This window comes from Peromyscus maniculatus, chromosome 3 (assembly GCF_049852395.1).
Source record: "Peromyscus maniculatus bairdii isolate BWxNUB_F1_BW_parent chromosome 3, HU_Pman_BW_mat_3.1, whole genome shotgun sequence".
In the NCBI taxonomy this organism is placed as follows: Eukaryota; Metazoa; Chordata; class Mammalia; order Rodentia; family Cricetidae; genus Peromyscus; species Peromyscus maniculatus.
In genome coordinates, this window is record NC_134854.1 from 38,753,248 (window position 1) to 38,780,420 (window position 27,173).

The following is a 27,173-nucleotide window of genomic DNA, read 5'->3' on the forward strand; positions in this document are numbered from 1 at the left end:
TGTTTTGATTAGTGGCAAATGTGAAATATGGGTGCCATATGGTCCTCCAGAAGTGTCGTCTAGAAAGGAGGACGTTGATGAAGTTTGGCTTTGGTGTGAGGAACTGTGTATTTGTCTGCTCTCTATCAAAGTCACATATTTTGCATCAAATTTGTAATCCTCATTCACGTTCAAGGCAAAAGAAGGATCTGCTTTCCCTCATCACCATAATCAACGAAATTTTCCTGTTTGTTTCTAGGTCATGGTAGAAAAACTCTTGGTTTGCATTTCCTGCTACTTGTGGATGCTATTTTTATCCAGGAGTTTGCTGACAACTCCAAAGCTAATTCTACAATTCGTATTCTTCTTCTAACACCCACAAACCATTGCTTAAGCGGGCTTCGGGGTATTTTTATAAACGTCTTTCCTGCCCGTTGATTTGTGGCTAACCCACTTTAGCTTGTTTCCTGAGGTTCTTCTGTGATCTGCCCTCAAGTCCGGTCCAGTAGATAGGAGTTCAGCAGGCAAGTTCTTTCTAGAACTGAGGAAGTGCTGCCTCTGGTGACAAGGACAGGTCTTTGCTTTGCTGACTTGGCCTGTTAGCGCTTCCTCCCCCACATACATGTGTGTTACACGGGGGATTCTGGCCAGGTATCCAGTACAGATGAAACAGAAGGCTAGCACAGATAGACAGCAGAGCAGCCGTGGCTTAAGTGCTAGGTTAGCATGTTTAGATTGTGACCATGTAACTATGGGCAAATGATCTATTTTGTTCTTCCATTTTCACATATGTAAAATGAGGATAATAATGGCACTTGTACATTTCTCCTCATTCAATTTTATTAAGAGTACCTAGATCAAGAACAGATAGAAAGAGCCCAACAAGAAGGGGAAAGAAATTTCAGGAAGTAAGACTCCAGGGGGTGCATTAAGGAATCTAGGAATGAACTTCCAATAACATCCCGTTAAAGATCAGGATGGGAACATAGATCAGTCAGGAAAGTGCTTGCCACAAAGCATAAGGTCCTGAGTTCAATCCTCAGCTGCCATGTAAAAAGTTGGGTATGGTTGCACATGGCTGGAATCCCGGCTCTAGGGAAGCAGAAACAGGCAGATCCCGGGACGCACTGTCCAGCCAGCCTAGGCTAATCAGTGAGCCCAAGTTCTAGTGACAGACCCTGCCTCAAAACAAAAAATGTGGACACCACCTGAGGAAGAACAGCCGAGGGAGACTTCTAACTTGCACGGGCATAAGTATGTACATCCAGAGAACATGCACACACACAGACACACACACACACACACACACACACACAGACACACACACACACACACACACACACACACACACACACACACACACACACACATGCACACATGCACACAAAGGCCATGCCATCTGGGCCATTAAGAGGAAAATAAAAACTAGGTCCAAGTCACTATGATTGTAAATATACCCGAGGCTAAGAAATCTAAGTCCCAGAGTTGTTGTGTTTAATTAATATTTCTTTGGAACTATTCACAACTCAACTATTCTGTACCAAAAGAGGCAGTGTGGATAAGTGAAAAGCACATTTCATAAATGTGTTTTACAGTTTCTGGCTCTAAGAATTTCTGTTTTCTCAGAAAGCCCTTGAGCCACCCTACTCTGCAGAAGTCAGTCAGTCTGGCCATTTTATTGTTGCTTCTGATTTTCCTTCATGAAAACAAGTCTCTCTCCCTCCATAGGCTACAGATACCCTAATGAAAACTAATCCAGGCCTCTTCAGTCTTGCAAAAGACCAAGAGGAAGGGCAAGTCTCACGGCAAATGTGATGTCAGTGTGATTAACAAATTCTGAAAAGCATGATAGAAACATAAGGAGCAGAAGCTAAGATGAGGCAAGCCTTGATTTCCTGTTGCCTTTGAGAAGATGACCCACTCCTGCTGGTATGCTGCTGCGGCTAGCTTGCTCTTCTGAGAATCTGGTTACCGCTGGAGCAGGAAGCTTTGGGGGTGCCAGAGTGAACCCCATTGCAAGGACTTGGGAACCATGTGGGTGAAAAGGGAGTCGGAGTGGCAAAGCAAGCATGAATTTTACAGAATCCAACGAAATCAGAAACCAGATACAGAGCCTCCTTTCCCTGATTATTTTTTCTTTTTTTTTTAAATTTAAGTTTACATATGGTAAGCCAGGAACTGAAAATATTAAGTAGAAAATTCTAGAAATAAACCACTTGTAAGGTTTTAGCAACTTATTAAAGCAAACTTGTAATTGCCCTATTTTCCTGTGTGACATTGTTGCTGATCCCTTACTGTGCCTACTTCAGAGTAAATGTTGCCACAGGCATGTGTGTACAGGATTTGGTGCTATCTGTTGTTTTAGGCATCCTCTGGGGGCCTTGGGTTTTTCTCCTGGAAAACTAGGGGCCTGTTGCCATGGTTTGAAAGATCAGAAGGTCATGAGTGTGGTATTTATGAGAGTAGAGCCTGAGATCACTTGTTGGCAGAGGATGCCTAAAATGATGGATAACATGAACCCGGGACAGAACGGCAACTCCTTAGGAGAGAAAGAACAAGGGGGAGACAGCAGCTTCCCTGAGAGCTCCCCCAGCCCTGACCAAAAGCAAGGAGAGAGTTTATCCATTATCGCGGGAAGTCAACCTGGAGGCAGCAGCAGAAGCAGAGACTGTGGAGGAACACTGCTTGTCGGCTTGCTTTCCATGGCTTGCCCAGCTTGCTTTTTCAAGCAACCCAGGACCACCTGCCCAGGAGTGGCACCACCCACAGTTTGTTGGGCCCCTCCACATCAATCATTAATCTATATTAATCTCTATGTACAGACATGCATTTAGACCAATCTTATGGAAGCAATTCCGCGTCAAGGCCCCTCTCCCAGGTGACTCATTTGTGTAAAGGTGATAGAAACTGACCAGCACACTCTCTTTTCACTTTCTGCCTGGTCTTATTCTGCAGCTCTCTGCTGGCCTGAAACCCACTGTGTCCTGTGCAGCCTCGAATGTGCGCTGATCTTCCTGCCCCTGTCCCCAACGTGCACTGCCAGGCCCAACCTTTCAAAATGTTTCCTGATGGGCAACTCGGGTCACCAGGATGGAGTCTCTTTGCTTCCCAAATGACTCAGCAGCCTCAGCTGTGACCTGGGGGGTCTTCCGCGTCTCTGACCCTCCCCCTGGGGATTGCCTCCCGCTCTCTCTTCCCCCACTAAGCTGGCGCTGCAGCTTTATGGCTTTAATAGAAAATAGGAGCCAAAAAACCTGTAACCTAAACACTTCATTTTTCCAGAGTTGAAGAAAGTTCCAAACAACATCCCTCCAGACATTGTTAAGCTTGACTTGTCATACAACAAAATCAGCCAGCTCCGAGCCAAGGAATTTGAAGATGTTCACGAACTAAAGAAATTAAACCTGAGCAGCAACGGCATTGGATTCATAGATCCTGGTAAGTCCCATGGCATGCCCCTGGTAACTGTGCTGAGAGCGTTCTTCTACGGCAACGTCTATAATAACACCATCTAGTCACAAAAACTAAGTTCAAAAAGCATGAGTTTTAATTAAGCATGATACTAAAATAGGACTTGTTTGGCACTCAGAAGTATGTGCCAAAATATTGCCTTTCAAAGGGTGTAGTACTATCTAGTCATCCCTTGGTGTCCAGGGTCATGGTTCCAAGACTTTAATTAATCACTTGTTGATAATACTTAGTATAACAAAATGCCATATAAAGCATTGTTATACTATATTGTGTAAGGAATAATAAGAGAAGAAGTCTAGTGAGAACACACTACATATTCAGAGCAGATATATTTTTGTCAGCTATTTTTATCTGTGGTTGGTTGAATCTGCAAATATAGAATCTGACAGATGCAGGGCACTAACTACATAGTACTAACCAATGTTTACTCCGTCAGCCCAGATAACAAAAGCATTGTAGAGTAGATATATACACAGAGCAGGAGTGGAGGGATTCTCACAATGTAGCCCAGACTGGTCATGAATTCTTATTCTCCTGCCCTGGCCCCTCAGGAGCTCCTATTACAGGTGCACACTTCCACACCCGACTCCTATTACAGGTGCACACTCCCACACCCAGCTCCTATTACAGGTGCACACTCTCACACCCGGCTCCTCAGGAGCTCCTATTACAGGTGCACACTCCCACACCCAGCTCCTATTACAGGTGCACACTCTCACACCCGGCTCCTCAGGAGCTCCTATTACAGGTGCACACTCCCACACCCAGCTCCTCAGGAGCTCCTACTACAGGTGCACACTCCCACACCCGGCTCCTCAGGAGCTCCTATTACAGGTGCACACTCCCACACCCAGCTCCTCAGGAGCTCCTACTACAGGTGCACACTCCCACACCCAGCTCCTATTACAGGTGCACACTCTCACACCTGGCTCCTATTACAGGTGCACACTCTCACACCTGACTCCTCAGGAGCTCCTATTACAGGTGCACACTCTCACACCTGGCTCCTATTACAGGTGCACACTCTCACACCCGACTCCTATTACAGGTGCACACTCTCACACCCGGCTCCTATTACAAGTGCACACTCTCACACCTGGCTCCTATTACAGGTACACACTCCCACACCCGGCTCCTATTACAAGTGCCCACTCTCACACCTGTGTAGATTTTTAGAAGTAGAATATGGCTGAAGAGATGGCCCCCTGGTCAGGTGACTGCTGCATAGCACAAAGACCTGAGTTCAGATCCCAGCATCTACATCAAAGCTGGGTGCAGTGGCACACGTGTATAACCACAGCAAGAGGAGGGGAGGCCAACAGCTCGAGCCAAATAAGTGTGTCTCTGTTCAGTGAGAATCTCTGTTTCAAAAACAAGACAGAGACTGAGGAAGGCATCTGATGTTGGCCTTTGCCTCCAGACACATACACACACATGTGCATATACCCACATGAACATGTACATACATCACACACACACACACACACACACACACACACATACACACACACACAGAGTGGAAAAAAATAATAAAATTAAAGACAGGCATATGTGGCAAGGGGTCATTCACACACTGAACACATAATGGTTTTAAAATGGAAATTCAGGCTGGGCAGTGGTGGTGCACGCCTTTAATCCCAGCACTCGGGAGGCAGAGGCAGGCGGATCTCTATGAGTTCGAGGCCAGCCTGGGTGACAGAGTAAGTTCCAGGAAAGGCGCAAAGCTACACAGAGAAACCCTGTCTCGAAAAACCAAGAAAAAGAAAAAGAAAAAAAGAGAGAGAAAATGGAAATTCATATTTGACCTTTGGGGACATTTGTTAAGCCCCAACTTGTTTAGTATAAATTCAAAACTAATTGCAAAATGCCAGGTTCATAAATTCAGATAAGACATGCTCAGATCAGGGCAGGACACACTGGCCATGCTCCTGGATTGAGATCAGTTCACTTTTCTGCCCTTTGAGTCTCTTCTCCCTTGCCAAGCAAAGCCTCTGGAGAAAAATGAACGCAGCAAATTAAGTGAACACTAGACCTGGACAGGCCAGGGCTGCTGAGGCACTGGCTAGGTAGAACACACCTGTGCCTTTGCAGTGTGCTTTCTATCTAAAAAGCCCAGCTTTAAAATGATCCTTTATAAATATAATATTATTATAATAATGCAGCATAATGCTAGAAACATTTTGAGTACAGTTGTTTCTCCTATGTAAATAAACTAACTAGAGCACTTGCTTTGTGTCTGTGTGGGTATGTGTGTGTGTACAGGCAGACTTTGACAGCAGCGTCTTTTTCAGTCACTCTGCCCTTTGTTTTTTGAGACACAGTCTCTCAACTGAATCTCAAGCTCACTAGTCGGATAAACTGGCTGGCCTGGCGAGCCCCAGAGACCCTCTGTCTCCAGCTCCCCAGCACTGGAACTACAGGCCTACATCACCCTGCCCAGGCTTTTACATAGGTCCTGAGGAGCCAGCTCAGGTCCTCATGCCTGGCGAGCAAGCACTTTCGCCTCTGGGCCGTCTCCTCAGCCCCTCTGCTTTCCTTAGTAATAACACAAGCACTGGTAGAACTCCACGATTCAAACGTGATCGAAGCGAAAGCTGAAGATGAACATCCTGGGGGCACAACGGCATATTTCAGAATTAATATACTGTTTAAATATTACAAAATTATAACTTAAATTTTTAAAGGAACAACCATTGCAACACTTACCTTAGCCTGTACACAAATTGCACTTTGAATGGCAAGATTAAAAGCAATTTCCTCTTCATAGTAAATAAAGAAACATTTCTTTGCTACAGTCATTATATTAATGTTCATGTCAGACACTGGTATCCAGTCTCTACAAAGTCAGGCCACAGGTTGAGGAACCCAGAGGTAGAGACCCTCTTGTGGCCCGTGAGAACCATAGATCCACAGAACAAGGATCCCTGTGCAAGCATCTAATTCCTTTCTAATGCTGTCATCCAAAGCTCTAGCTGACAATGCCAATGGCAGGATGTCGGGCGGAGCTTAGTGGTGGAGCACTTGTATAACAACTGCAAGACCCCGGGTTCAACTCCCAGCAGCACACAGACACAAATGCGCACATGCACACAATGGACGCAGATGACTCTTTTGTTAAAATCATTTGCTAAACAAAAACGCCACGTATGATGCAGCCTTGGTTAAATTTGTTAAGGCAGTGAACGCTGTACTATAGCAGTGGGGCGATCACAACAGAACTATGGGCTACAAAGAGCACTCCTCTCTCCCTCCTTCCACCTTCCCTTTTTTATTCAGCACAAGGGAAGCGTTCTCATTAACAGGTATGTATTGAACCAAGTGCCAAGTACTTTTATTGCTAAGTCCTTTAGAACAAGAGAAAATGGGTCTTAGAACTTGAATAAGACAAAATGAACTACACCCATTTTAAAGTAAAAGACCTGCTGTGTTTTGGGATGCTTGGGATGAGGCAGCACCCATTGACTTCCTTAAGAATTTAGGCTGCCTAGTGAGCAAATGTGGGGCAGCAGATGACCATCCAGTAAAGTGCAGGGCAACAGTAGAGAAAAGGAGAGAAATCACCCTACTGGGGTATTATTTCCTTCAATAAACAGAACTAGCTCTCCCAGGGGCCCCACATGCATACGCTTTAACAACAACTATAGCTTGTTTGAAATAGAATGTAGGAATATTCATCTGCATGTGCTTTCAGTCCAGAGCACTGACTAGTTTCAAGAGAACTGAATTTGTGACAGTCTGATATTAGAATGCCAGCAGATGCTTGGCATTCAAAATGCCTGGTTTTCAGAACTATCATCTCAAGAACTGATCTGTCTCCTGGCCCCTACTCCTCAGTCCTTGCTCTGTCCAAAAATAGAAAGTGGCCTGTTTGGGTTTTGTCTAAGAAAATATGATATGAAAATAGTTAATAGTATTGGTATGAAGCATATTTCCAGATTCAAAATAAGGAAACTATGTTCTAACAAGGGCATTTTGAAAGAGTAATGTGAAATGCTCAAAATGGAAACAAAACGTTTGAAGTCAGGAGTGACCTGTAAATTCTAGAATATGTGGTTAATCTTTATGTGTACATTTCTTTGTTCTTGGAAAATTGTTTTATTTTGTTATGTGTTATCTTGTTCTAATTACTCAGCATCCAGCTAAATCAAATGCGTATGAATTCTGATAGCTACCACCACTTACCAAATTCAACCACATGTTTTTAAAATGTTGGTAGAAATTATTTGGTGTGGGACGCTACAAAAGCAGACTCTCACCACCAGTGCCACTAAACTGGAAAGATCATTTTTAGGCATTTAGAATCTACCAGTAACCAGGAGCTGGGGTCGCTTCTGCTCTCCTGCACTAAGGTGTTACCTTAATGCACCCCCCTTATTGTGCAGCACGCCCCACCCCCTCTGCAGCACCTTCCCGGGAAGTACAGAAAATGTACACCAGAAAAATGGATTTTACTGGAACATTCAGAGCACTGGGCAGAAATGACATGGTATCAACACCTCCTGTAGGCCTTCCCCAGGCTCCAGAAAAATCAACTGTAAAGACTAGCTTAAAACTGACTTTTTCAAATAAAATATCACACACTGTTCTACATAATCCAGGAAAAGCTTTGTTTAAATAAAGTTATATTTCATTTTTTGAATTTCTTCATATGTTTAGTAGGGAGACACACTAAGAATCAAAAACTCCCAACCCAGAAATCCTCTCCACAGAAGTAGTGTGGAAGATAGCACTTTTCTTACTGAATAAACATTACAACAGAATATGATACAAATCACAGGCAAAGACACAAATGACAAAGTCAGAAAGCAGTTGCACCCTCGTCTACATTTGGACCTGGTGGACCCTGCCCATGGTGCTCATGTTTTCATAGTAAGAACAGCTAGTCCTCAAGTAGGAGGGCCTCACAGTGCATTTTTGGGGGGGTGTTTGTTTTTTGAGACAGGGTTTCTCAGTGTAGCACTGGCTGTCCTGGAACTAACTTTGTAGACCAGGGTGGCCTCGAACTCACAGAGATCCACCTGCCTCTGCCTCCCAAGTGCTGGGATTAAAGTGCCACCACTGCCTGGCCACAGTGCATTTTTTAATCACATAATTTCACCTGTTAGTAGGGTGACTATGTGGTTTAGCTCAGGGTCTTTTTTTTTTTTTTTGGTTTTTTGAGACAGGGTTTCTCTGTGTAGCTTTGCGCCTTTCCTGGAGCTCACTTGGTAGCCCAGGCTGGCCTCGAACTCACAGAGATCCACCTGGCTCTGCCTCCCGAGTGCTGGGATTAAAGGCGTGCGCCACCACCGCCCGGCCAGCTCAGGGTCTTTATGCAAACAATGCTATTCCTCCTTATTTATGACAGGAAGTAGTCTGTAACTAGAAGCAAAGTCCCGGCAAAGTCAGTTTCCTGTCCTCACACTAGCATCACGATGAAAAGTACTATCCCTTGATAGGCCCTGTCCAGTCTTCAGAAGGACTTCAAGACAGTTCAAGGAGGAAGAAAGTCCTTGGAGTTGCACATGTACTGGAGAGCAGCTGTGACAGAGAGGGCTGAGCCCCTGACAGAAATCTGTGGCCGCCCTTACGGCACATGGGGTACACGTGTACACTCCCCTTGCTCACTGGCTAACACTCTGTTTCTAGCTGCCTTTTTAGGGCTCACAAATCTAGAAGAGCTTGACTTATCAAACAACAGCCTACAGAACTTTGACTACGGAGTGTTAGAAGATTTATACTTTCTGAAACTTCTGTGGCTCAGAGATAACCCTTGGAGATGTGACTACAGTATCCACTACCTCTACTACTGGTTAAAGCATCACTACAATGTCCATTATAATGGTCTGGAGTGCAAAACACCGGAAGAATACAAAGGGTGGTCCGTGGGGAAATACGTTCGGAGTTACTATGAAGAATGCCCCAAAGACAAGCTGCCAGTGTACCCTGAGACTTTCGACCAGGACACAGAGGATGATGAATGGGAAAAAATACACAGAGATCACACAGCAAAGAAGCACAGAGTGAGAATCACCATAGTGGGATAGTTGGGACTAGCCGCACAGTGCTATGCTGGTGTTGGAAAACCGTGTGTTTACATTTTGATCAATTGTGATGCCTATTTATACAGGGTTACCCAGCTACAAAAGCTTCTTTTGATTAGTTCCTAATTGTTACTATGTTGTGGTAATTTTAGTTATCTAGGGAAATCTGTATTCTGCTTATATGCCCCTCTGTGGGCAGACTCTGATTACAGGATTCCACATTGGCCAGGACTGGTAATTACATGCCTGTAATTCCAACCCTCAAGCTGAGGCAGGAGGATGATGATGCCCACCTGTGCTACATCACCAGAAACACTCTCAAAATAACCAAACTATTCCACACTGGTGACCTGAGGGACTTAGATCTTAATATGGTATTAGAATTTCATAGTGTCTTGCATATGTTTTTAATGGCTTTTTGAAATAAAAGTTAAGAAAAAAAAAAACAAGTTTCATTTTTACATGTCTTTCTGTAACTCCTTATACAATCTGAAAAGTGATCAAAAGGAAAAGTCACAATGAACTGTCTCCCCCAAATCCTATCAACCCTCTGCTGTTATTAATGCTTCAGACAATATAACTGTCAAGCAGATTTGCATTTTGGATTCCCATATGCTCTAGAGTAAGGTGCTGGCAAACCCATCTCTCAATCATTTCTCATTGATTAAATAAAACTGCCACAATAAGCAACAGAGAATATGAGACTTATAGTATGAGAGATTGTTCAGAACAGCTCTGAGAAGCCTGGGTAGATGGTGAGAGTCATGAGCCCTAAAGACCTAGATCCACCAGTGAATGTGGAAACAACACTGCTCATTTGTCCTCATCCATGTCTGGCAGCCACTTGTCTGTCACCCAAATACTTCCTCCTAAGGTAACAGAGCAAGGACCATAAAATTAGGATTTAGGGTCAAAATCTGGAGTGAAAAAGAGAGCAAAAAATATACTATCAGTGACAATTGAATGGAGGATGGGTAGTCAAGAGATCCCTGCAGTCTGGGCCTTTAGTTAAAATTAGATCACCTAGAAAACAGCCAGTAAAAGAGGCTGTGGGCAGAGAAAATAAATCTGACTTCATCAAATGGCACACCAGTGACCAGTGATACTCCACACACCAGGCAAACCACACCAAGGATGTGCATGGACCCTGAGTGAATTTCCTCCCACACAGAACATAGTTTCATTTCTCTTTCAAGACAATGGGTACAAAGTTTAGCAAGTGGTCATTCTTAATTCTTACACAAACTGCACAAGCATGAAAGATGGCATACGATAAATAGTTCTGAGTACTGTACAAAGTGCCAATAGATTCTGAGCACTGCACTAAAAGTTTCTCATATTCTTCTTGTAATGATCCCCCTGAGGACCATAATGTTATCTGCCCTTCAAAGATGAGAAATCCACAGCTCAGGGGGGTCGGGTAACTTGGACAAAACCATACAGCTGGCAGGAGGCAGAGCTATGCAAACTCTTTCTATTGTGCAAGGAAATATGGCCCTTGCCCTTGACTACCCGCATCAGAATTTCCAGAACCAGATCCTGCCCCCCCCCAAAAAAATAGCAGATGTGAGGGAAATTAAGCCTTCACTTCCAGCAACACCAATGAGAGTAGCTGGCAAGAGAGACATTTGAATCTATATTAATATGCATAGGAAAGCAAGATTTGGAAAGCCAGAGTAGCTACCAGTGGTGCTGGTTTGGTTTGGGGAATCTGTGTGGCTGTGAGGGTCTGAACACCTTACCAAATTTACCAGTGGTTTGGTTATAGGAAATGCAAATCCCACATTACTCACTAGGAGTCATCAAAGACATCTGTTAGCTTTACAACATTGCCCAAGAGATTCAATGGATTTATTCATTGTTGTCCATGGGCCTCCAGGTAGAGCAGTAAGGATAAGGACCCCAAGTAGTCAAGATCTGGTGTTAGAGAATCCAGGTGTTACCTCACTGGCTGGCAGGAGGATTGAAAGGAGGGGAACAGATTGAGTATGATTCAGAAAAGGGTCCAAATTGTTCCCTGCTTCGATTTTTAGAGGCTAGTAGGGGATTTTATTGGTTGACTTTCATAGCCAACATCATCCCTTGGGATGTATTTGGAAATAGGGTCTGGAACACATTATAATAGAAATTAGTCTCAAACATCTCAAAGCTAAGTGAGTTGGAATGTTGGTATTGCTCAAAGCCTTAACTGAAGTTATATTTTTGAAAGCATAAGGTTTGCTCATTTCCAAGTCAGAGCTTCAAGGAACCACAGTCAATTCTTATACTACCAAGTTCTTACTTAACAGTTACCCCATAGACTGACTTTGGATGTTCCTTTATGTTCAGGATATATATATATACTCAAGGTTACAAGAATTAAAACTGGTTTTATTAAATCGTTGGTGACAAATTAAAAATATCACAATAATTGAGACAGGTTGCTTCCTTAAAAATAATATAAAGATTTGGTCAGATCTGCCTATTTAATTATTGCTACAATAAAGATATTTGGGCCAAGAATTACTATATTTTAAAAATATACACAAACATCCCTTAAATTAAGAAAATGTGCTTGGGCGATCTTGATCCCAACACAGGCATCAGCTTCATATATTCTAGTCATCATTTGATATAATGAACACAGTCAATACACCCACTGCAGAGGAGAGAATTTGGCCCAAGAATTTTTATTATCTGAAGATCTCTGGACTCTACATAATCATGTTAACAATGTAGCTTATTTTCTCTCCATCCCAAACTGCTCAGTGGGCCTGTCCTAAACACCAGAAAGCCTTTACATGGAAGTAAGTTTCAAAAATCAAGAGAGGATTATAGCTGTGTCTGTGTTTAAAAAGAAGAAAGATAAATAGAAGGAAAGGCCAGTCACACCATGGGATAGTGTATTTACATGACACATTAGAAAATGAACCATCATCTGAAACATCCAATAAGGAAACAAGCTGATTTTAAAACGGGCCCAAAACCTTAACAGAGCTAGATGTGGTGGTATATGCCTGTAATTCCAGTACGCAAGAGGCAGAGACAAGAGGATCACCAAAAGATCAAGGCCAACCTAGCAAGATCCAGTCTCCAAAAGTCAACAAATAAACACAACACCTTAATAGACACCTCACCAAAAAGATGCAAATGTAAGCATACAGAAAGAGCCTAAGCCATCAAGGAAACTGAGAACCGCAGTGGGATGCCATCGCACACCTACGAGAATGACCAAACTCCAGGACAGTGATGGCACCCTTGTTCACGGTCATGGGAATGCAAAGGAGTGTTGACACCCTGGGAAACAGTTCAGTGATTTCTTACCAAGTTAAATATACTCTCACTATACAATTACCAATTATACTTCTTAGTACCTAACCAAAAGAGTTGAAAACTTTTAGTTTGGCTCTTCAATATTTCTGAAAGGCCAATTATAAAGGTCTGATTTCCAGCCCGTGGCACCCCTGGGAGGTGGGAGAACCTCCAGCCAAACCCAGACACCATGAGTGAAAATAAGCATTTTCTTCTTTTAATTTATTCACCTCATGAATTTTGTACCGGCAACAGAAAACTAACGTGATTTATGTCTACAACAATAGCTAAGCACCTCATGTGCATGTACACAGCTGTAACCCAGGGTGAAGCTTGAGTACATTATGCTAATGAGCTAGTCACCAGACTCTAACTATTCTGTTATTACACTCACATGGAGTACTGAGTCAGCACATCCGCAGAAACAGAAAGCAGGGTGGTAGTCAGGAGCTGGGGGAAGGAGGAGTGGAGAGTCGGGGGTTACTGGGTGATGAGATCCAGCTTTCTCTCACAGAACAGTTCTAGGGACAGGTGGTCATGGCTGCACAATGTGAGGATACTTCATTCCACAGAACTGATACATATAGGGGTTAAATTGGTAATTTATATGTTATGTGTATCTTTAAAACCCAAAAATTGGTTGCTTGAAACAACAAAATTAACAACATATAAACTAGCCTTACCAAGAAAAAACACAAACAAGAAAATAGTATTGCTAAAAACGAGACATGAAAGAGAACGTGTTAGTGCCAACTTTATAGAAATAAAAAGGATTTTAAGATAATACTATCAACAGTTATACCCCAATTACAGGAAATGCTATCAACAGTTATACCCCAACTACAGGAAGTGCTATCAACAGTTATAACCCAACTACAGGAAGTTGACAAAATTTCAGACATTTAAACTATCAAAACTGACTCAAGAAATAAAGTCTAAATAGGTCTATAGTAACCAAAGACTGGCAATAATAACAAGGAGCCTCCAACAAAGAAGAGCCCAGGACCAAATGGATTCATTGGCAGGTTCTACCAGACATTTAAAGGATAAGTGACACTAACCCTTCTCATAGTCTTTAAGGAGAGAGAGAGAATTCCTCCTGAACTCATTCTTTAACACCAGTATTATCCAAACAAGGACACCAAATAGATATCACAAGAAAGAAAGCAAAAGACTAATATTCCTCTAAAAATGTACATACAAACACCCTTTAGAAAATGTTAGAAAATAAAATACAACAGTATATTAAAAGGAAAATACATGATGTGGGAATAAGATTGGTCCTAGAAAAGCAGCTGTGGGGAAGAGGGGACATGAGCATAGAAGCAGATTGACTAGGAAGAGGAAGGGGATCACTGGGCAAGAGGTGATGGGGGTAACTATGATCAAAGTAGATTATATGCATATATAAAATGCTATTGTGAGGCCCATTACTATGTGTAATTGGCATGTGCTAATAAAAACAATAAACACTAAAATCTGTAGCAGTGACACCCCACTTTGTTGCAACCAGCCTACCTGATTTCTCTACTAACGTGCCTCGATTTATGACTTTCTTTTGTTCAATGATTATAAAATTTCAGGTAACCAATTCCAGGGAACATGTTATTTGGGGCAACTCATACCTGTGTTCCTGGTCCACAGTCATTCTTATTTGAATAAAAATAAACTAGCTCTTATTTCCTTTGAGGTGGGAAAAAAGGAAATGCAAAGTAGTTCGGTGTACAAACAGCACTCGGTGTGATCTGTGCTGAGTTAACAGAGCGGAGGTGGACAGCAAGTGACAGAGGTGACGCCTTTGATAAACCCAGCACACTCACGGGAAAACTGGTCAAGAACATCAGGGGCACGCCACAGATAATGATCTTACTTATTAGGAAAGTCTGAAACTTTCCTCTGAGACCAGAACAAAACAAAATGTGAGCTTCTAGAGCTTTATCCTCACATTCCTCGGAAACTCATTACAGTGTTCACTATCGTTGTCATCAAAATCGAAAGTCAAACTGAAACTTTAAATATTACTCCCTGATTTTGCCTTCTTTATTCAAAAATTACAGATTTCATAAACAGTATATTTCAATGTGTATTTCTTTCTTTCCTTCTTTCTTTCCTTTTTTTCTTTCATTCATTCATTCTTTCTTTCTTTTTTTGGAGGGGGGAGGTTTTCAAGTCAGGGTTTCTCTGTGTAGCTCTGACAGTCCCAGAACTAGCTCTGTAGACCAGGCTGGCCATGAACTCACAGAAATCCACCTGCCTCTGCCTCCCAAGTGCTAGGATTAAAGGCGTGTGCCACCAACACCCAGTTCAATATATATATTTCTTATATGTGTATGTATAGAGATATATGTGGAGGGATATAATTAGACAGAAACAGAGGCAGAGAGAGTAAGGTTTATAATTATTTTATATATTTTTAAGACTATAAAAAAGCCAGGCATTTTGGAAATCAATGTGGTGTTTCTCAGAAAATTGAGAATCAATCTACCTCAAGACCCAGTGTTATAACTCTTGGGCATATACCCAAGGAATGTTCAATCATATCACAAGGACACTTGCTCAACTATGTTCATAGCAGCTTTATTTGTAATAGTCTAAATCTGATGCCCCTCAACCAAAGAATGGATAAAGAAAATGTGATATATTTACACAATGGAGTATTACTAAGCTGTTAAAAACAATGATATCAAGAAATTTTGAAGGCAAATAGATGGAACTAAAAAAAAAATGTTATGTACTCACTCATAAGTGGATATTAGTTGTAAAGTAAGGGATAACCATGCTACAATCCACAGACCCAGAGAGGCTCGGTAGCAAGGAGGGCCCACGGGGGGACTCATGGATCTCCCTGGGAAGGGGAAGTAGACGAGATCTCCTGGGTGGACTGGGGACAGGTGGGCATGGGAACTTGAGGGATCGGGTTGGGGAGGAGGGGGAGAGTACTGAAAGAGATGGTTGGTTGGAAATGGGGTTTTTCGGGGTGGGGTAGAAACTGGATACAAGCGAAACTTGCACGAATCTAAAAGAATGACCCCAGCTGAGACTCTTGGCAATAGTGGATAGGTAGCCTGAACTGGACATCCCCTGTGGTCAGATTGGTGACTACCCCAATTGTTATCAGAGAGCCTCCATCCAGTAACTGATGGAACAGACGAAGTGACCCACAGGCAAACACCAGGATGAGCTCAGGGAATCCTGATAAAGGGGTGGGGGAAGGATTGTAGGAGCCAAAGGGGTGGGGATATCACAAGAAAACCCACACAAACAACTAACTGGGCTCAAAAGAACTCACAGAGTCTGAACCAACCAGTCTGAAACAACCAGGAAGCCTACTGGGACTGACCTAGGCCCTCTGCATACATGTGACAGTTGTGCAGCTTGATTTATTTGGATTCCTAATAGTGGGAGTAGGGGCTGTCCCTAATGCTTTCGCTGGCTCTTGGGAACCTGTTCCTCATTCTGGATTGCCTTAGCCCAGCCTAAATGCAAGGGGAGAAGCTTAGTCTTATGGCAACCTGGTATGCCATGCTTTGCTGACACCCATGGGAGGCTTGCCCCTTTCTGAGTAGAAACAGAGAAGGAGTGGATGGGGGGGCGGGGGAGTGGGAGAACAGGAGGGAGGAGGAATTGTGGTTGGGATGTAAAATGTATAAATCAATTTCTTAAAAGACTACAAAAGAGACGGGCCCAGCGGCGGCCTGCTGAGGTAAACGGGCCCGGCGGCAGCGGCCGACAGGGACATTCAGGCCCAGCGGCAGCTGGCAGAGACATTCAGGCCCAGCGGCAGCCCACAGAGGTAGACAGGCCCGCAGAGGTAGACAGGCCCAGCAGCAGCCCGCTGAGGTAGACGTGCCCAGCAGCGGCAGCCGACAGGGCTATTCAGGCCCGGCACATTCAGGCCCAGCGTCGGCCCACAGAGGTAGACAGGCCCGGCGGCGCAGACAAGCAGACGCAGGTAGGCCTGTGGCAGCGGCCCGTGGAGGTAGACGGGCCCAGCGACGGCAGCCGACAGGGATATTCAGACCCGGCGACAGCCAGCAGAGACATTCAGGCCCAGCGGCAGCCCACAGAGGTAGACGGGCCCAGCGGCGGCCCGCTGAGGTAAACGGGCCCGGCGGCAGTGGCCGACAGGGACACTCAGTCCCGGCTGCAGCCGGCAGAGACATTTAGGCCCGGTGGTGGCCCCCAGAGGCAGACAGACCCAGCGGCAGCTGACAGGGACATACAGGCCCGGCGGCGGACTGCAGAGGTAGACAGGCCCAGGGATGGAGACAAGCAGACGCAGCTTGGAACAGGGACGCCCCTAACCCCAACATCTAGGGAAGAAGCTATCTCCGTGGGTCAGAACCAGAATGAATCTGAACACTCCTTCTGAGGACAACCCAGGGCCCAGCTGCTGATCCTGAGAAACCCAACAACTTGGAGGTGTTGGTGAAACTACCCTGCTCAGCTGAAACCCATCTGGGAGAGGATTCAGATGCCTACAGTTTAAAGTCTGAAGAAACAAGATCAGCTGAGGAGTTGACAAATGAACAAAACGTGACCTGGGAACACAGAAGAAGGCGCTACCCAGACACCAAACCAGATCACCAGAATCATAAGTATATAATTCACCGATCGAAATCAGCTGCCCCTGAAGAAATAGCCCAATAGCACCAATTTAACCAAGAACCACTACTAAACCAAGACTAAAAATTAGAACAAGAGAGGCACTCTCAGACACAGACACCACCTGCACCGCACAGAGGAAGAGATGAGTAGACGCCAGTGCAAAAATACAGGCAACAACATAAAGACCTATATGGCAACATCAGAACCTAGTGATTCTACACCTGCAAGACCTAAACATACCATGACAGAAGAAACAGAAGAAATCAACCCTAAAAATGGCTTTAAGAAGATGATAGAGGCCCTTAAAGAAGAAATAAAACATTCCCTCAATGAGGAAATAAAAACTTTCCTTAAAGAGGAAATGAAAAACTACCTTAAAGAGGAAATAAAAACTTTCCTTAAAGAGGAAATAAAAAACTCCCTTAAAGAGGAAATAAAAACTTCCCTTAAAGAGGAAATGAAAAACTCCATTAAAGAGGAAATAAAAAACTCCCTTAAAGAAATGGAAGAAAAAACGAACAAAAAATGGGAAGAAATCAAATCAAGCCAAGAAAAAGCAATTAAACAGATGAAAGAAACATTCCAAGATCTGAAAAATGAATTTGAGACAATAAAGAAAACACATGCTGAGGGAATGCTGGAAATAGAAATCCTGACTAAACGAACAGGAACTACAGAAAAAAGCATAACCAACCGATTGCAAGAGATGGAACAGAGAATCTCTGACGCTGAAGACACGATAGAGAAAATAGATTCGTCAGTCAAAGAAAACAATAAAGACAAAAAAGTCCTAACAGAAAACGTCCAGGAAATTTGGGACACCATGAAAAGACCAAACCTAAGAATAATAGGGATAGAAGAAGGAGAAGAATACCAACTCAAAGGCACAGAAAATATATTCAACAAAATCATAGAAGAAAACTTTCCTAACCTAAAGAAAGAAATACCTATGAAGATACAAGAAGCTTACAGAACACCGAATAGGCTGGATCCAAAAAAAAAAGTCCCCTCGCCACATAATAATCAAAACACTAAACACACAGAATAAAGAAAAAATATTAAGAGCTGCAAAGGAAAAGGACCAAGTAACATATAAAGGCAAACCCATCAGAATAACACCAGACTACTCAATAGAGACTATGAAAGCTAGAAGATCATGGACAAACCTCATGCAGACACTAAGAGACCATGGATGCCAACCCAGACTATTATACCCAGCAAAACTCTCAATCACCATAGGCGGAGTAAACAAAATATTCCAGGATAAAACCAGATTTAATCAATACCTGTCCACAAACCCAGCCCTACAGAAAGCACTAGAAGGGAAAATTCAACCCAAAGAAGTTAAACACATCCATGAAAAATCAAGCAATAGATAATCCTACGCCAACATACACCACAGAAGGACAACACAACACAACCAAAAAAATAACAGGAATTAACAATCACTAGTCATTAATATCCATCAATATCAATGGTCTCAACTCACCTATAAAAAGACACAGGCTAACAGAATGGATAAGAAAACAGGACCCATCCATATGCTGCATACAAGAAACACACCTTAACTCCAAAGACAGACACTACCTCCGAGTAAAGGGCTGGGAAAAGGTTTTCCAAGCAAATGGACCTAAGAAACAAGCTGGTGTAGCTATCCTAATATCTAATAAAATAGACTTCAAACTAAAATCAATCAAAAGAGACCAGGATGGACATTACATATTCATCACGGGAAAAATCCACCAAGATGAAGTCTCGATTCTAAACATTTATGCTCCAAATACAAAAGCACCCACATTCATAAAAGAAACACTACTAAAGTTTAAAACGCACATCAAACCCCACACATTAGTAGTGGGGGATTTTAACACACCACTCTCACCGAAAGATAGATCTACCAGACTGAAACTTAACAAAGAAATAAAGGACCTAACAGATGTTATGACTCAAATGGACCTAATAGATATCTACAGAATATTCCATCCTAACACAAAAGAATATACCTTCTTCTCAGCACCCCATGGAACCTTCTCAAAAATTGACCACATGTTTGGACACAAAACAAATCTCAACAGATACAAAAAAATTGGAATAACCTCCTGTATCTTATCAGACCACCATGCCTTAAAGTTAGAACTCAATAACAACAAAAATTATAGAAAACCCACAAACTCATGGAAACTGAATAATGCCCACCTGAAACATCAATGGGTCAAGGAAGAAATAAAAACAGAAATTAAAGAGTTCCTAGAATTCAATGAAAATGAAAGTACAACATACCCAAACTTATGGGACACTATGAAAGCAGTGCTAAGAGGAAAATTCATAGCTCTAAATGCACACATAAAGAAGATGGAGCAATCCCATACCAATGAATTAACAGCACAACTGAAAGCTCTAGAACAAAAAGAAACAAACTCACCCAGGAGAAATAGACGCCAGGAAATAATCAAATTGAGGGCTGAAATCAACGAAATAGAAAACAAGAGAACAATACAAAAAATCAATGAAACAAAGAGTTGGTTCTTTGAAAAAATCAACAAGATAGACAAACCACTAGCCAAATTAACCAAAAGGCAAAGAGAGAGCACCCAAATTCACAAAATCAGAAATGAAAAGGGAGACATAACAACAGACAATGAGGAAATCCAGAGAATCATCAGATCATACTTCAAAAACCTGTACTCCACAAAAATGGAAAACCAGGAAGAAATGGACAATTTTCTGGATAAATACCACATACCAAAATTAAATCAAGACCAGATAAACCATTTAAATAGACCAATAACCCCTAAAGAAATAGAAACAGTCATCAAAAGTCTCCCAACCAAAAAAAGCCCAGGACCAGATGGTTTCAGTGCAGAATTCTACCAGACTTTCAAAGAAGAACTAATACCAATCCTCTTCAAAGTGTTCCACACAATAGAAACAGAAGGAACACTACCAAACTCTTTTTATGAGGCCACAATTACCCTGATACCCAAACCACACAAAGATGCAACAAAGAAAGAGAACTACAGACCAATCTCCCTCATGAACATTGATGCAAAAATACTCAACAAAATGTTGGCAAACCGAATCCAAGAATACATCAAAACAATCATCCATCACGACCAAGTAGGATTCATCCCAGGGATGCAAGGATGGTTCAACATACGGAAATCAGTCAATGTAATACACCATATAAACAAACTGAAAGAAAAAAACCACATGATCATCTCCCTAGATGCTGAAAAAGCCTTTGACAAAATCCAACACCCCTTCATGATAAAGGTCTTAGAAAGATTAGGAATACAAGGAACATTTCTAAGCATAATAAAAGCAATTTATAGCAAGCCAACAGCAAACATCAAATTAAATGGAGAGAAACTCAAAGCGATACCACTAAATTCAGGAACAAGACAAGGCTGTCCACTCTCCCCATATCTATTCAATATAGTACTAGAAGTTCTAGCTAGAGCAATAAGACAACAAAAGGAGATCAAAGGGATACAAATTGGCAAGGAAGAAGTCAAACTTTCACTATTTGCAGATGATATGATAGTATACATAAGTGACCCCAAAAACTCTACCAGGGAACTTCTACAGCTGATAAACTCCTTCAGTAAAGTGGCAGGATACAAGATCAACTCAAAAAAATCAGTAGCCCTCCTATACACAAATGATAAAAGGGCTGAGAAAGAAGTCAGAGAAACATCACCCTTTACAATAGCCACAAATAATATAAAATACCTTGGGATAACACTAACTAAACAAGTGAAAGACCTTTTTGATAAGAACTTTAAATCTCTAAAGAAAGAAATTGAAGAAGATATCAGAAAATGGAAGGATCTCCCATGCTCATGGATAGGTAGGATTAACATAGTAAAAATGGCAATCTTACCAAAAGCAATCTACAGATTCAATGCAATCCCCATCAAAATCCCAACACAATTCTTCACAGACTTGGAAAGAAAAATACTCAACTTTATATGGAAAAACAAAAGACCCAGGATAGCTAAAAGAATCCTATACGATAAAGCAACCCTTGGAGGCATCACCATCCCAGACCTCAAACTCCACTATAGAGCTATAGTAATAAAAACAGCTTGGTACTGGTATAAAAACCGACATACGGACCAATGGAATCGAATTGAAGACCCTGACATTAATCCATGCACATATGAACACCTGGTTTTTGACAAAGGAGCCAAAACTATACAATGGAACAAAGAAAGTATCTTCAACAAATGGTGCTGGCATAACTGGATGTCAATATGTAAAAGATTACAAATAGATCCATATCTGTCACCATGCACAAAACTCAAGTCCAAGTGGATCAAAGACCTAAACATAAATCCAGTTACACTAAACTTAATAGAAAAGAAAATAGGAAGCACTCTTGAACGCATTGGCACCGGAGACCATTTCCTAAATAAAACACCAACAGCACAGACCCTGAGCACAACCATTAATAAATGGGACCTCTCAAAACTGAGAAGCTTTTGCAGGGCAAAAGACACAGTCAATAAGACAAAAAGACAGCCAACAGATTGGGAAAAGATCTTCACCAACCCCACATCTGACAGAGGATTGATCTCCACAATATATAAAGAACTCAAGAAACTAGACATCAAAGCACTGAACAGTTCAATTAAAAAATGGGCTAAAGAGCTAAACAGAGAATTCACAAAACAAGAACTACAAATGGCTGAAAGACATTTAAAGAAATGCTCAACATCCTTAATCATCAGAGAAGTGCAAATCAAAACGACTCTGAGATACCACCTTACACCTGTTAGAATGGCTACGATCAAAAACACCAATGACAACCAATGTTGGAGAGGATGTGGAGCAAAGGGAACACTCCTCCACTGTTGGTGGGAATGTAAACTTGTACAACAACTGTGGAAATCAGTATGGCGGTTTCTCAGAAAATTAGGAATTGAACTACCTCAAGACCCAGCCATCCCACTCTTGGGCATCTACCCAAGGAATGCTGATTTATACCATAAAGATACATGCTCAGCTATGTTCATAGCAGCACTATTTGTAATAGCCAGAACCTGGAAACAACCTAGATGCCCATCAACGGAAGAATGGATGAAAAAAATGTGGTACATATACACAATGGAGTACTACTCAGCAGAGAAAAACAATGAAAGCATGAAATTTGCAGGCAAATGGATGGAACTAGAAAAAATCATCCTGAGTGAGGTAAACCAAACCCAGAAAGACAGTAATGGTATGTACTCACTCATTGGTGGATTCTAGATATAAAATAAAGAACAATCAGACCACAACCCATAGAACCATAGAGGCTATATATATAGCATGGAGGTCCCTAGGACGACTGTGGCATATAATAAATTTCAGTTTTACTCAAAAAAAAAAAAAAAAGACTACAAAAAGCAATCAATTCAAACGGTGGAATAAAGAGATGTTCAATCTCTCTCTCCAGCCTAAACTCTAAAATAATGAACTTTTTCCAAAAATCTGTAATATGAGCCAGGCTTCGTGGTACATGCTTTTAATCCCAGCAACCAGGAGGCAGAGGCACGTGAATCTCTTTGAATTTGAGGCCATTCTGTTGTTTATGGCAAGTTCCAGGACTGCCAGGGCTACACAGAGAAACCCTGTCTCAAAGAAACAAGAAACAAAATCTAGACTATAAATCAGAAAGGGTTTTGGTGCATCAAAAATTAGTGATTGTAGTGGGTAGTTGTTCCAGCTTTGACCTGGAAGTACTACCCCCAGTGAGGCTTCCGGTAACTGTCATGCCTACCTATAGCCTGCCCCTGAGGCGGGGCTGAGACAGGATCCCTTAAGACCTGAGATACAGATGTGCCGGCTCTCTTGGTTTCTGGTAATCCTGGATGTTGGATGGTAGACCGAGCAGAGTTCTCTGGAGAACACCACTGGACTGCTTCACCTCTCCCAGACCCTGTAACCTATTTCTCTACTTGTTGTGAGTTATCCCTCAAAATAAATCTTCCTTTTAACCATGTGGAATTGCCTTAATATATCCCCCAATAAGTGGTTCCTTAAGAACCAGAGGTTGGCCAGGCGGTGGTACAAGCTGTTAATCCTAGTACTTGGGAGGCAGAGGCAGGTAGATCTCTGAGTTCAAGACCAGCCTAGTCTACAGAGTGAGTCCAGGGACATCTAGGAATACACAGAGAAACCCTGTCTCAGAAAACCAAAAATAAATAAATAAAAATTTAAAAAGAACCAGAGACTGATGTGACCAGATGGAATGAGAAGCAAACGTGGGAATGGCTTCTGTGCGAGCAAGGATAAAATATTCTTACACGGGCATAGCCTGGAATGCTATGGCTTAGTATGGGCATATCATACAGAGTGTGATAATATTAATATTATCCTCATTAAAAGTATAAGAAAGGGTGCTAAGTATCAGGCCAGATAGCTGCATATCTGTGCTCATTTTCAACACTTCAAAGCGGGGTTCTAAGCAACAAAATTAAAATAGGGGGAAAGATACAAGAATAGGAATGAACAGACATAGTAATAACACGTGATTGTCTACCTGGGCACCGAAGGGAATAAACAATGGACATGAAAACAAGAAGACATTTAGCACGTTCCAGTACAATCCAACTGTCCACAGGGCTACAGTTGTCCTCAGCACCAGCAGCAAGCCAATCTAATGAGTCATTTTTCTACTTATGTCTTTATTTATAAAAAAAATAATGTAGAGATACATTTGAACTCCTGTGCATTTCCTCTGCTTCACCTGTTTGCTCCACATATCCCGCCCCTCCCTCCTCTCCCCTCCCCCGCCATGTATTTGGAGCATTCTATTCCCATGCATGCCTTTTATGTTACTACATGTGCATATGTCCTTAAAACATATATTCATCATTGCAATTGTCTCAAAATAAGAGTTAAGATATATATATGTATATATATATATATATATATATATATATATATAATTTTTCACATTGAAATTCTTCATATATATTTATGTTATATACAGGGTACAAACATGTGTGTTTGTCACTTTGTAACTTGACTCACCCTCTTACTATTGTCATACTTTTCCAAAGTAAGATGTTAAATACATATATGTAATTTTTTCCTCACTATCTGGAATCAGTTGGCTAAATACTTTTAAAATCTATTGTTTCCTCTGGGAATATACATGGGGAGTAAAAACCTGAATCTCAAAGAACATGTAGATTAAAGACAAACAGCACAGCGCAAGCACAGAGTGGCCTTGGAAAACTGGCATGACTTCAATGCCCTCAACAAGAAAGCAGGTAAGGAAATTATGACACATCTATCACACAAAGATTATTTTACAGTCAGTGAAAAGAATTTAGTAAATCTATATGCAGTGAGTGACACAGAAAAATTTTGAAGATAAAGGAAAATGCAAACAGCATGATCTTCTTTATGTTGCAAGATGAACCTATTCTTAAGACTTCCAGGGTTTCTCCAGTGGGAGAAAATGGGAACCAGAATAGTGTGATGCCAATGCTATTCACGTTTAAATTACATGTCAAGGTAATTTTTGAAAAACTGACAAAGTAGGGAACCTTTCCATAAGTGAATGACGGTCTGAAGAGGAGGGGAGGCAATGCTGTTCCTGCCTAGTGTTGGGCTTTGTTACAGTGGGGATATACGCTTACAGTTTTAGCAGACAAACTGATCATACAGACATGAAGTCTAGACAAAAGAAAAAAGTGATCAAGAAGAATGGACAAAGGTCAAATTCCCAGAACATACAACCTAACAACACTGAAGTCTCCCCTTAAGGCTTTTCTTGCTTTGATTGGTCACAGCAGAGCAAGGCAGGCCACTGGTGTGAGCATACTTACTGACAGCTTTCAGAGTTTTTGTTCGGAAGAGACAGCCTCGAAAGTTCAGGCGTAGCACGGTTAGACGCCACCTCTGCAAAGTACTCACTACACATTTATCTGCAATGTTTTTCGTTGTGGAGAAATCAATCTAAAAGGGATAAATAAAATGCATTAAGAAATCAGATCTATTTCATATAAAACTTTTAAACATTTTAAAGCATCAAATACTAGAAGCTCTTCATGGAGTCATTTCCAAATAGAAAAGGAGTCTAAAATGTTTAGAGTTCTCTAAACTCAAATTTCACAAAATAAAGACTATACTTGTAAAACACATTTCAAAAAGTATTGGATTTGGCCAATGAAAAATAAAGTGCACTCAGATAAAAATTTTAAACACGTTTCTTCAAGTTGGGGATCAAACCCCATACATGCTAGACAGGCACTCTATCACTGAACTCAATGTACATACAGCATTCGGTCTCTTTGTGAGTTAAGACATACAAAGTGGAAAACAGTGAAATCTCATATATCAAAAAGCTGGGAGAGCCCAGAAAATTTGTAACAGAAAGTACTCTTTAAGTCTCTTTTGTGATTATCAGTCAACCCAGTATTTACCCTGACCTGTAAGAATTTACAATAACATGCATATATAAAAGAATGAAGAGCAGAATTTTATTAGCAAGAGGAGATGACCTCATGACTTCCGAAGAGACTGACTGAATAAATGGAGAGACTGCATGCAGCAGAACACTAGGCAGGAGTTGAACTTGGGGCAAAAGAACATAATACAGCAAAAGAATGCCTAAACCAATGTAGCCCAACTACGCTACATTCTAACTCAGTCCAGGGACAAAATCCTTTACCTAGGAATTTAATGATAAACTGTTTTCATGAATATTACCTGATGTCATTCTTTTGATGAGAGTTGATTCTCAGACAGAACTCAAGATTCCATTTTAAAAGAAGCTGGAGAGCAGACGGCGGGTGACAGGTTTCTCATTCATGTTTAGTAATTAAGGGCACACTTTGTGGTCAACCAGATGACAGTTGTAATTCTAACCCAGCCACTTACTAATGTGAGCAATTATATAGGTAACGCATTTTCTCCCTGTCAGATGAGAACAACGGCAACACCTGTCTAGGGGGGCCATGGGTAAAGCGCCCGCTCAGCACCCAGAGTACCGGCTGCGCTGAAATTGCAGCTGTTTGTTACTAGTGCAAAAGCTATGATCAATCGTCACAAAGCGTGAAGTAAAACACCTTTTCAAAGTGTGCAAGGCACATAAACAAGCTGCTTGGTCTGTCAGTGCGTCTGCATGCACACAAGACGCTCTTACACACAGCCCAGCATTTTCTAACGTGCACTTCTAGGCTAATGTTTCCCACTGTCATGGTCCTAGTCTTTACATGTTCTGTACTCTTTATAGCTGGAAATGAGGAGTCTTCTGGCCACAATAAAAATGAGGCATATACTGTCCCTTGGTGACTTCTCATGTCTCTTGGATGACACTGTAATCTCAACAACTGAGATCGCTTATGCCATCCGTCCAGCTTCAGAGGCCATTACTTCCCTGCTGTCTAAAGTTAGTTCATAGCTGACTTCATCGCTTTCCCTCATGAGTAATGACTAGAGGACAGATGACACCATGCACTCAGACTGACCTGTGTTGGTGGCCAGGCACTAGGTACAAAATCTGCTAAACGTTCTTATAGAAGCTAAGAGGAGTGGATGGGGTGCCAGCAACTATAGACCAAAGTCACCTCCACGCCCATACACCCCGTCAGGACACCACCCAGTCCTGACCGGACACCACCCAGTCCTGACCGGACACCATCCAGTCCTGACCGGACTGCTCTGCTCTCCTTCTGTGCAGTGCTGCCAAGGAGCTAACAAATCAGAAGTGCCTGTCTTGGGCTTTAGTTTAAGAAAGTGATTCGAAAGCCGACCGGCAGGGATGGTCTGGGAGAATTATAAAGACCCGCTGCTGAGTGAGCC

At 42.0% G+C, this 27,173-nt stretch overlaps 2 protein-coding genes across 14 annotated transcripts in view; one reads left to right on the forward strand and one right to left on the reverse strand.

Annotated features, from left to right (window-relative positions):
• The window catches only part of Lrrc17 (leucine rich repeat containing 17), a 34,487-nt gene extending 24,585 nt beyond the window's left edge, over positions 1–9,902 (forward strand). Inside the window, exons 3-4 of the mRNA XM_006991055.4 lie at positions 3,262–3,417; positions 9,079–9,902. Of these exons, the coding sequence (XP_006991117.1) occupies positions 3,262–3,417; positions 9,079–9,476 (554 nt within the window). The 3' untranslated portion in view covers positions 9,477–9,902. The remainder of the gene's footprint in view (positions 1–3,261; positions 3,418–9,078) is intronic.
• Fbxl13 (F-box and leucine rich repeat protein 13) overlaps positions 1–27,173 on the reverse strand; it is a 214,800-nt gene that overhangs the window by 96,465 nt on the left and 91,162 nt on the right. For all 13 annotated transcript variants that reach the window (XR_013049550.1, XM_076565962.1, XM_076565963.1 and 10 more), the window contains one exon: positions 25,196–25,325. Coding sequence is in view for 12 of the 13 variants with exons in the window: in XM_076565962.1 (XP_076422077.1) it covers positions 25,196–25,325 (130 nt within the window). In the remaining variant the exon portion in view is untranslated. The remainder of the gene's footprint in view (positions 1–25,195; positions 25,326–27,173) is intronic.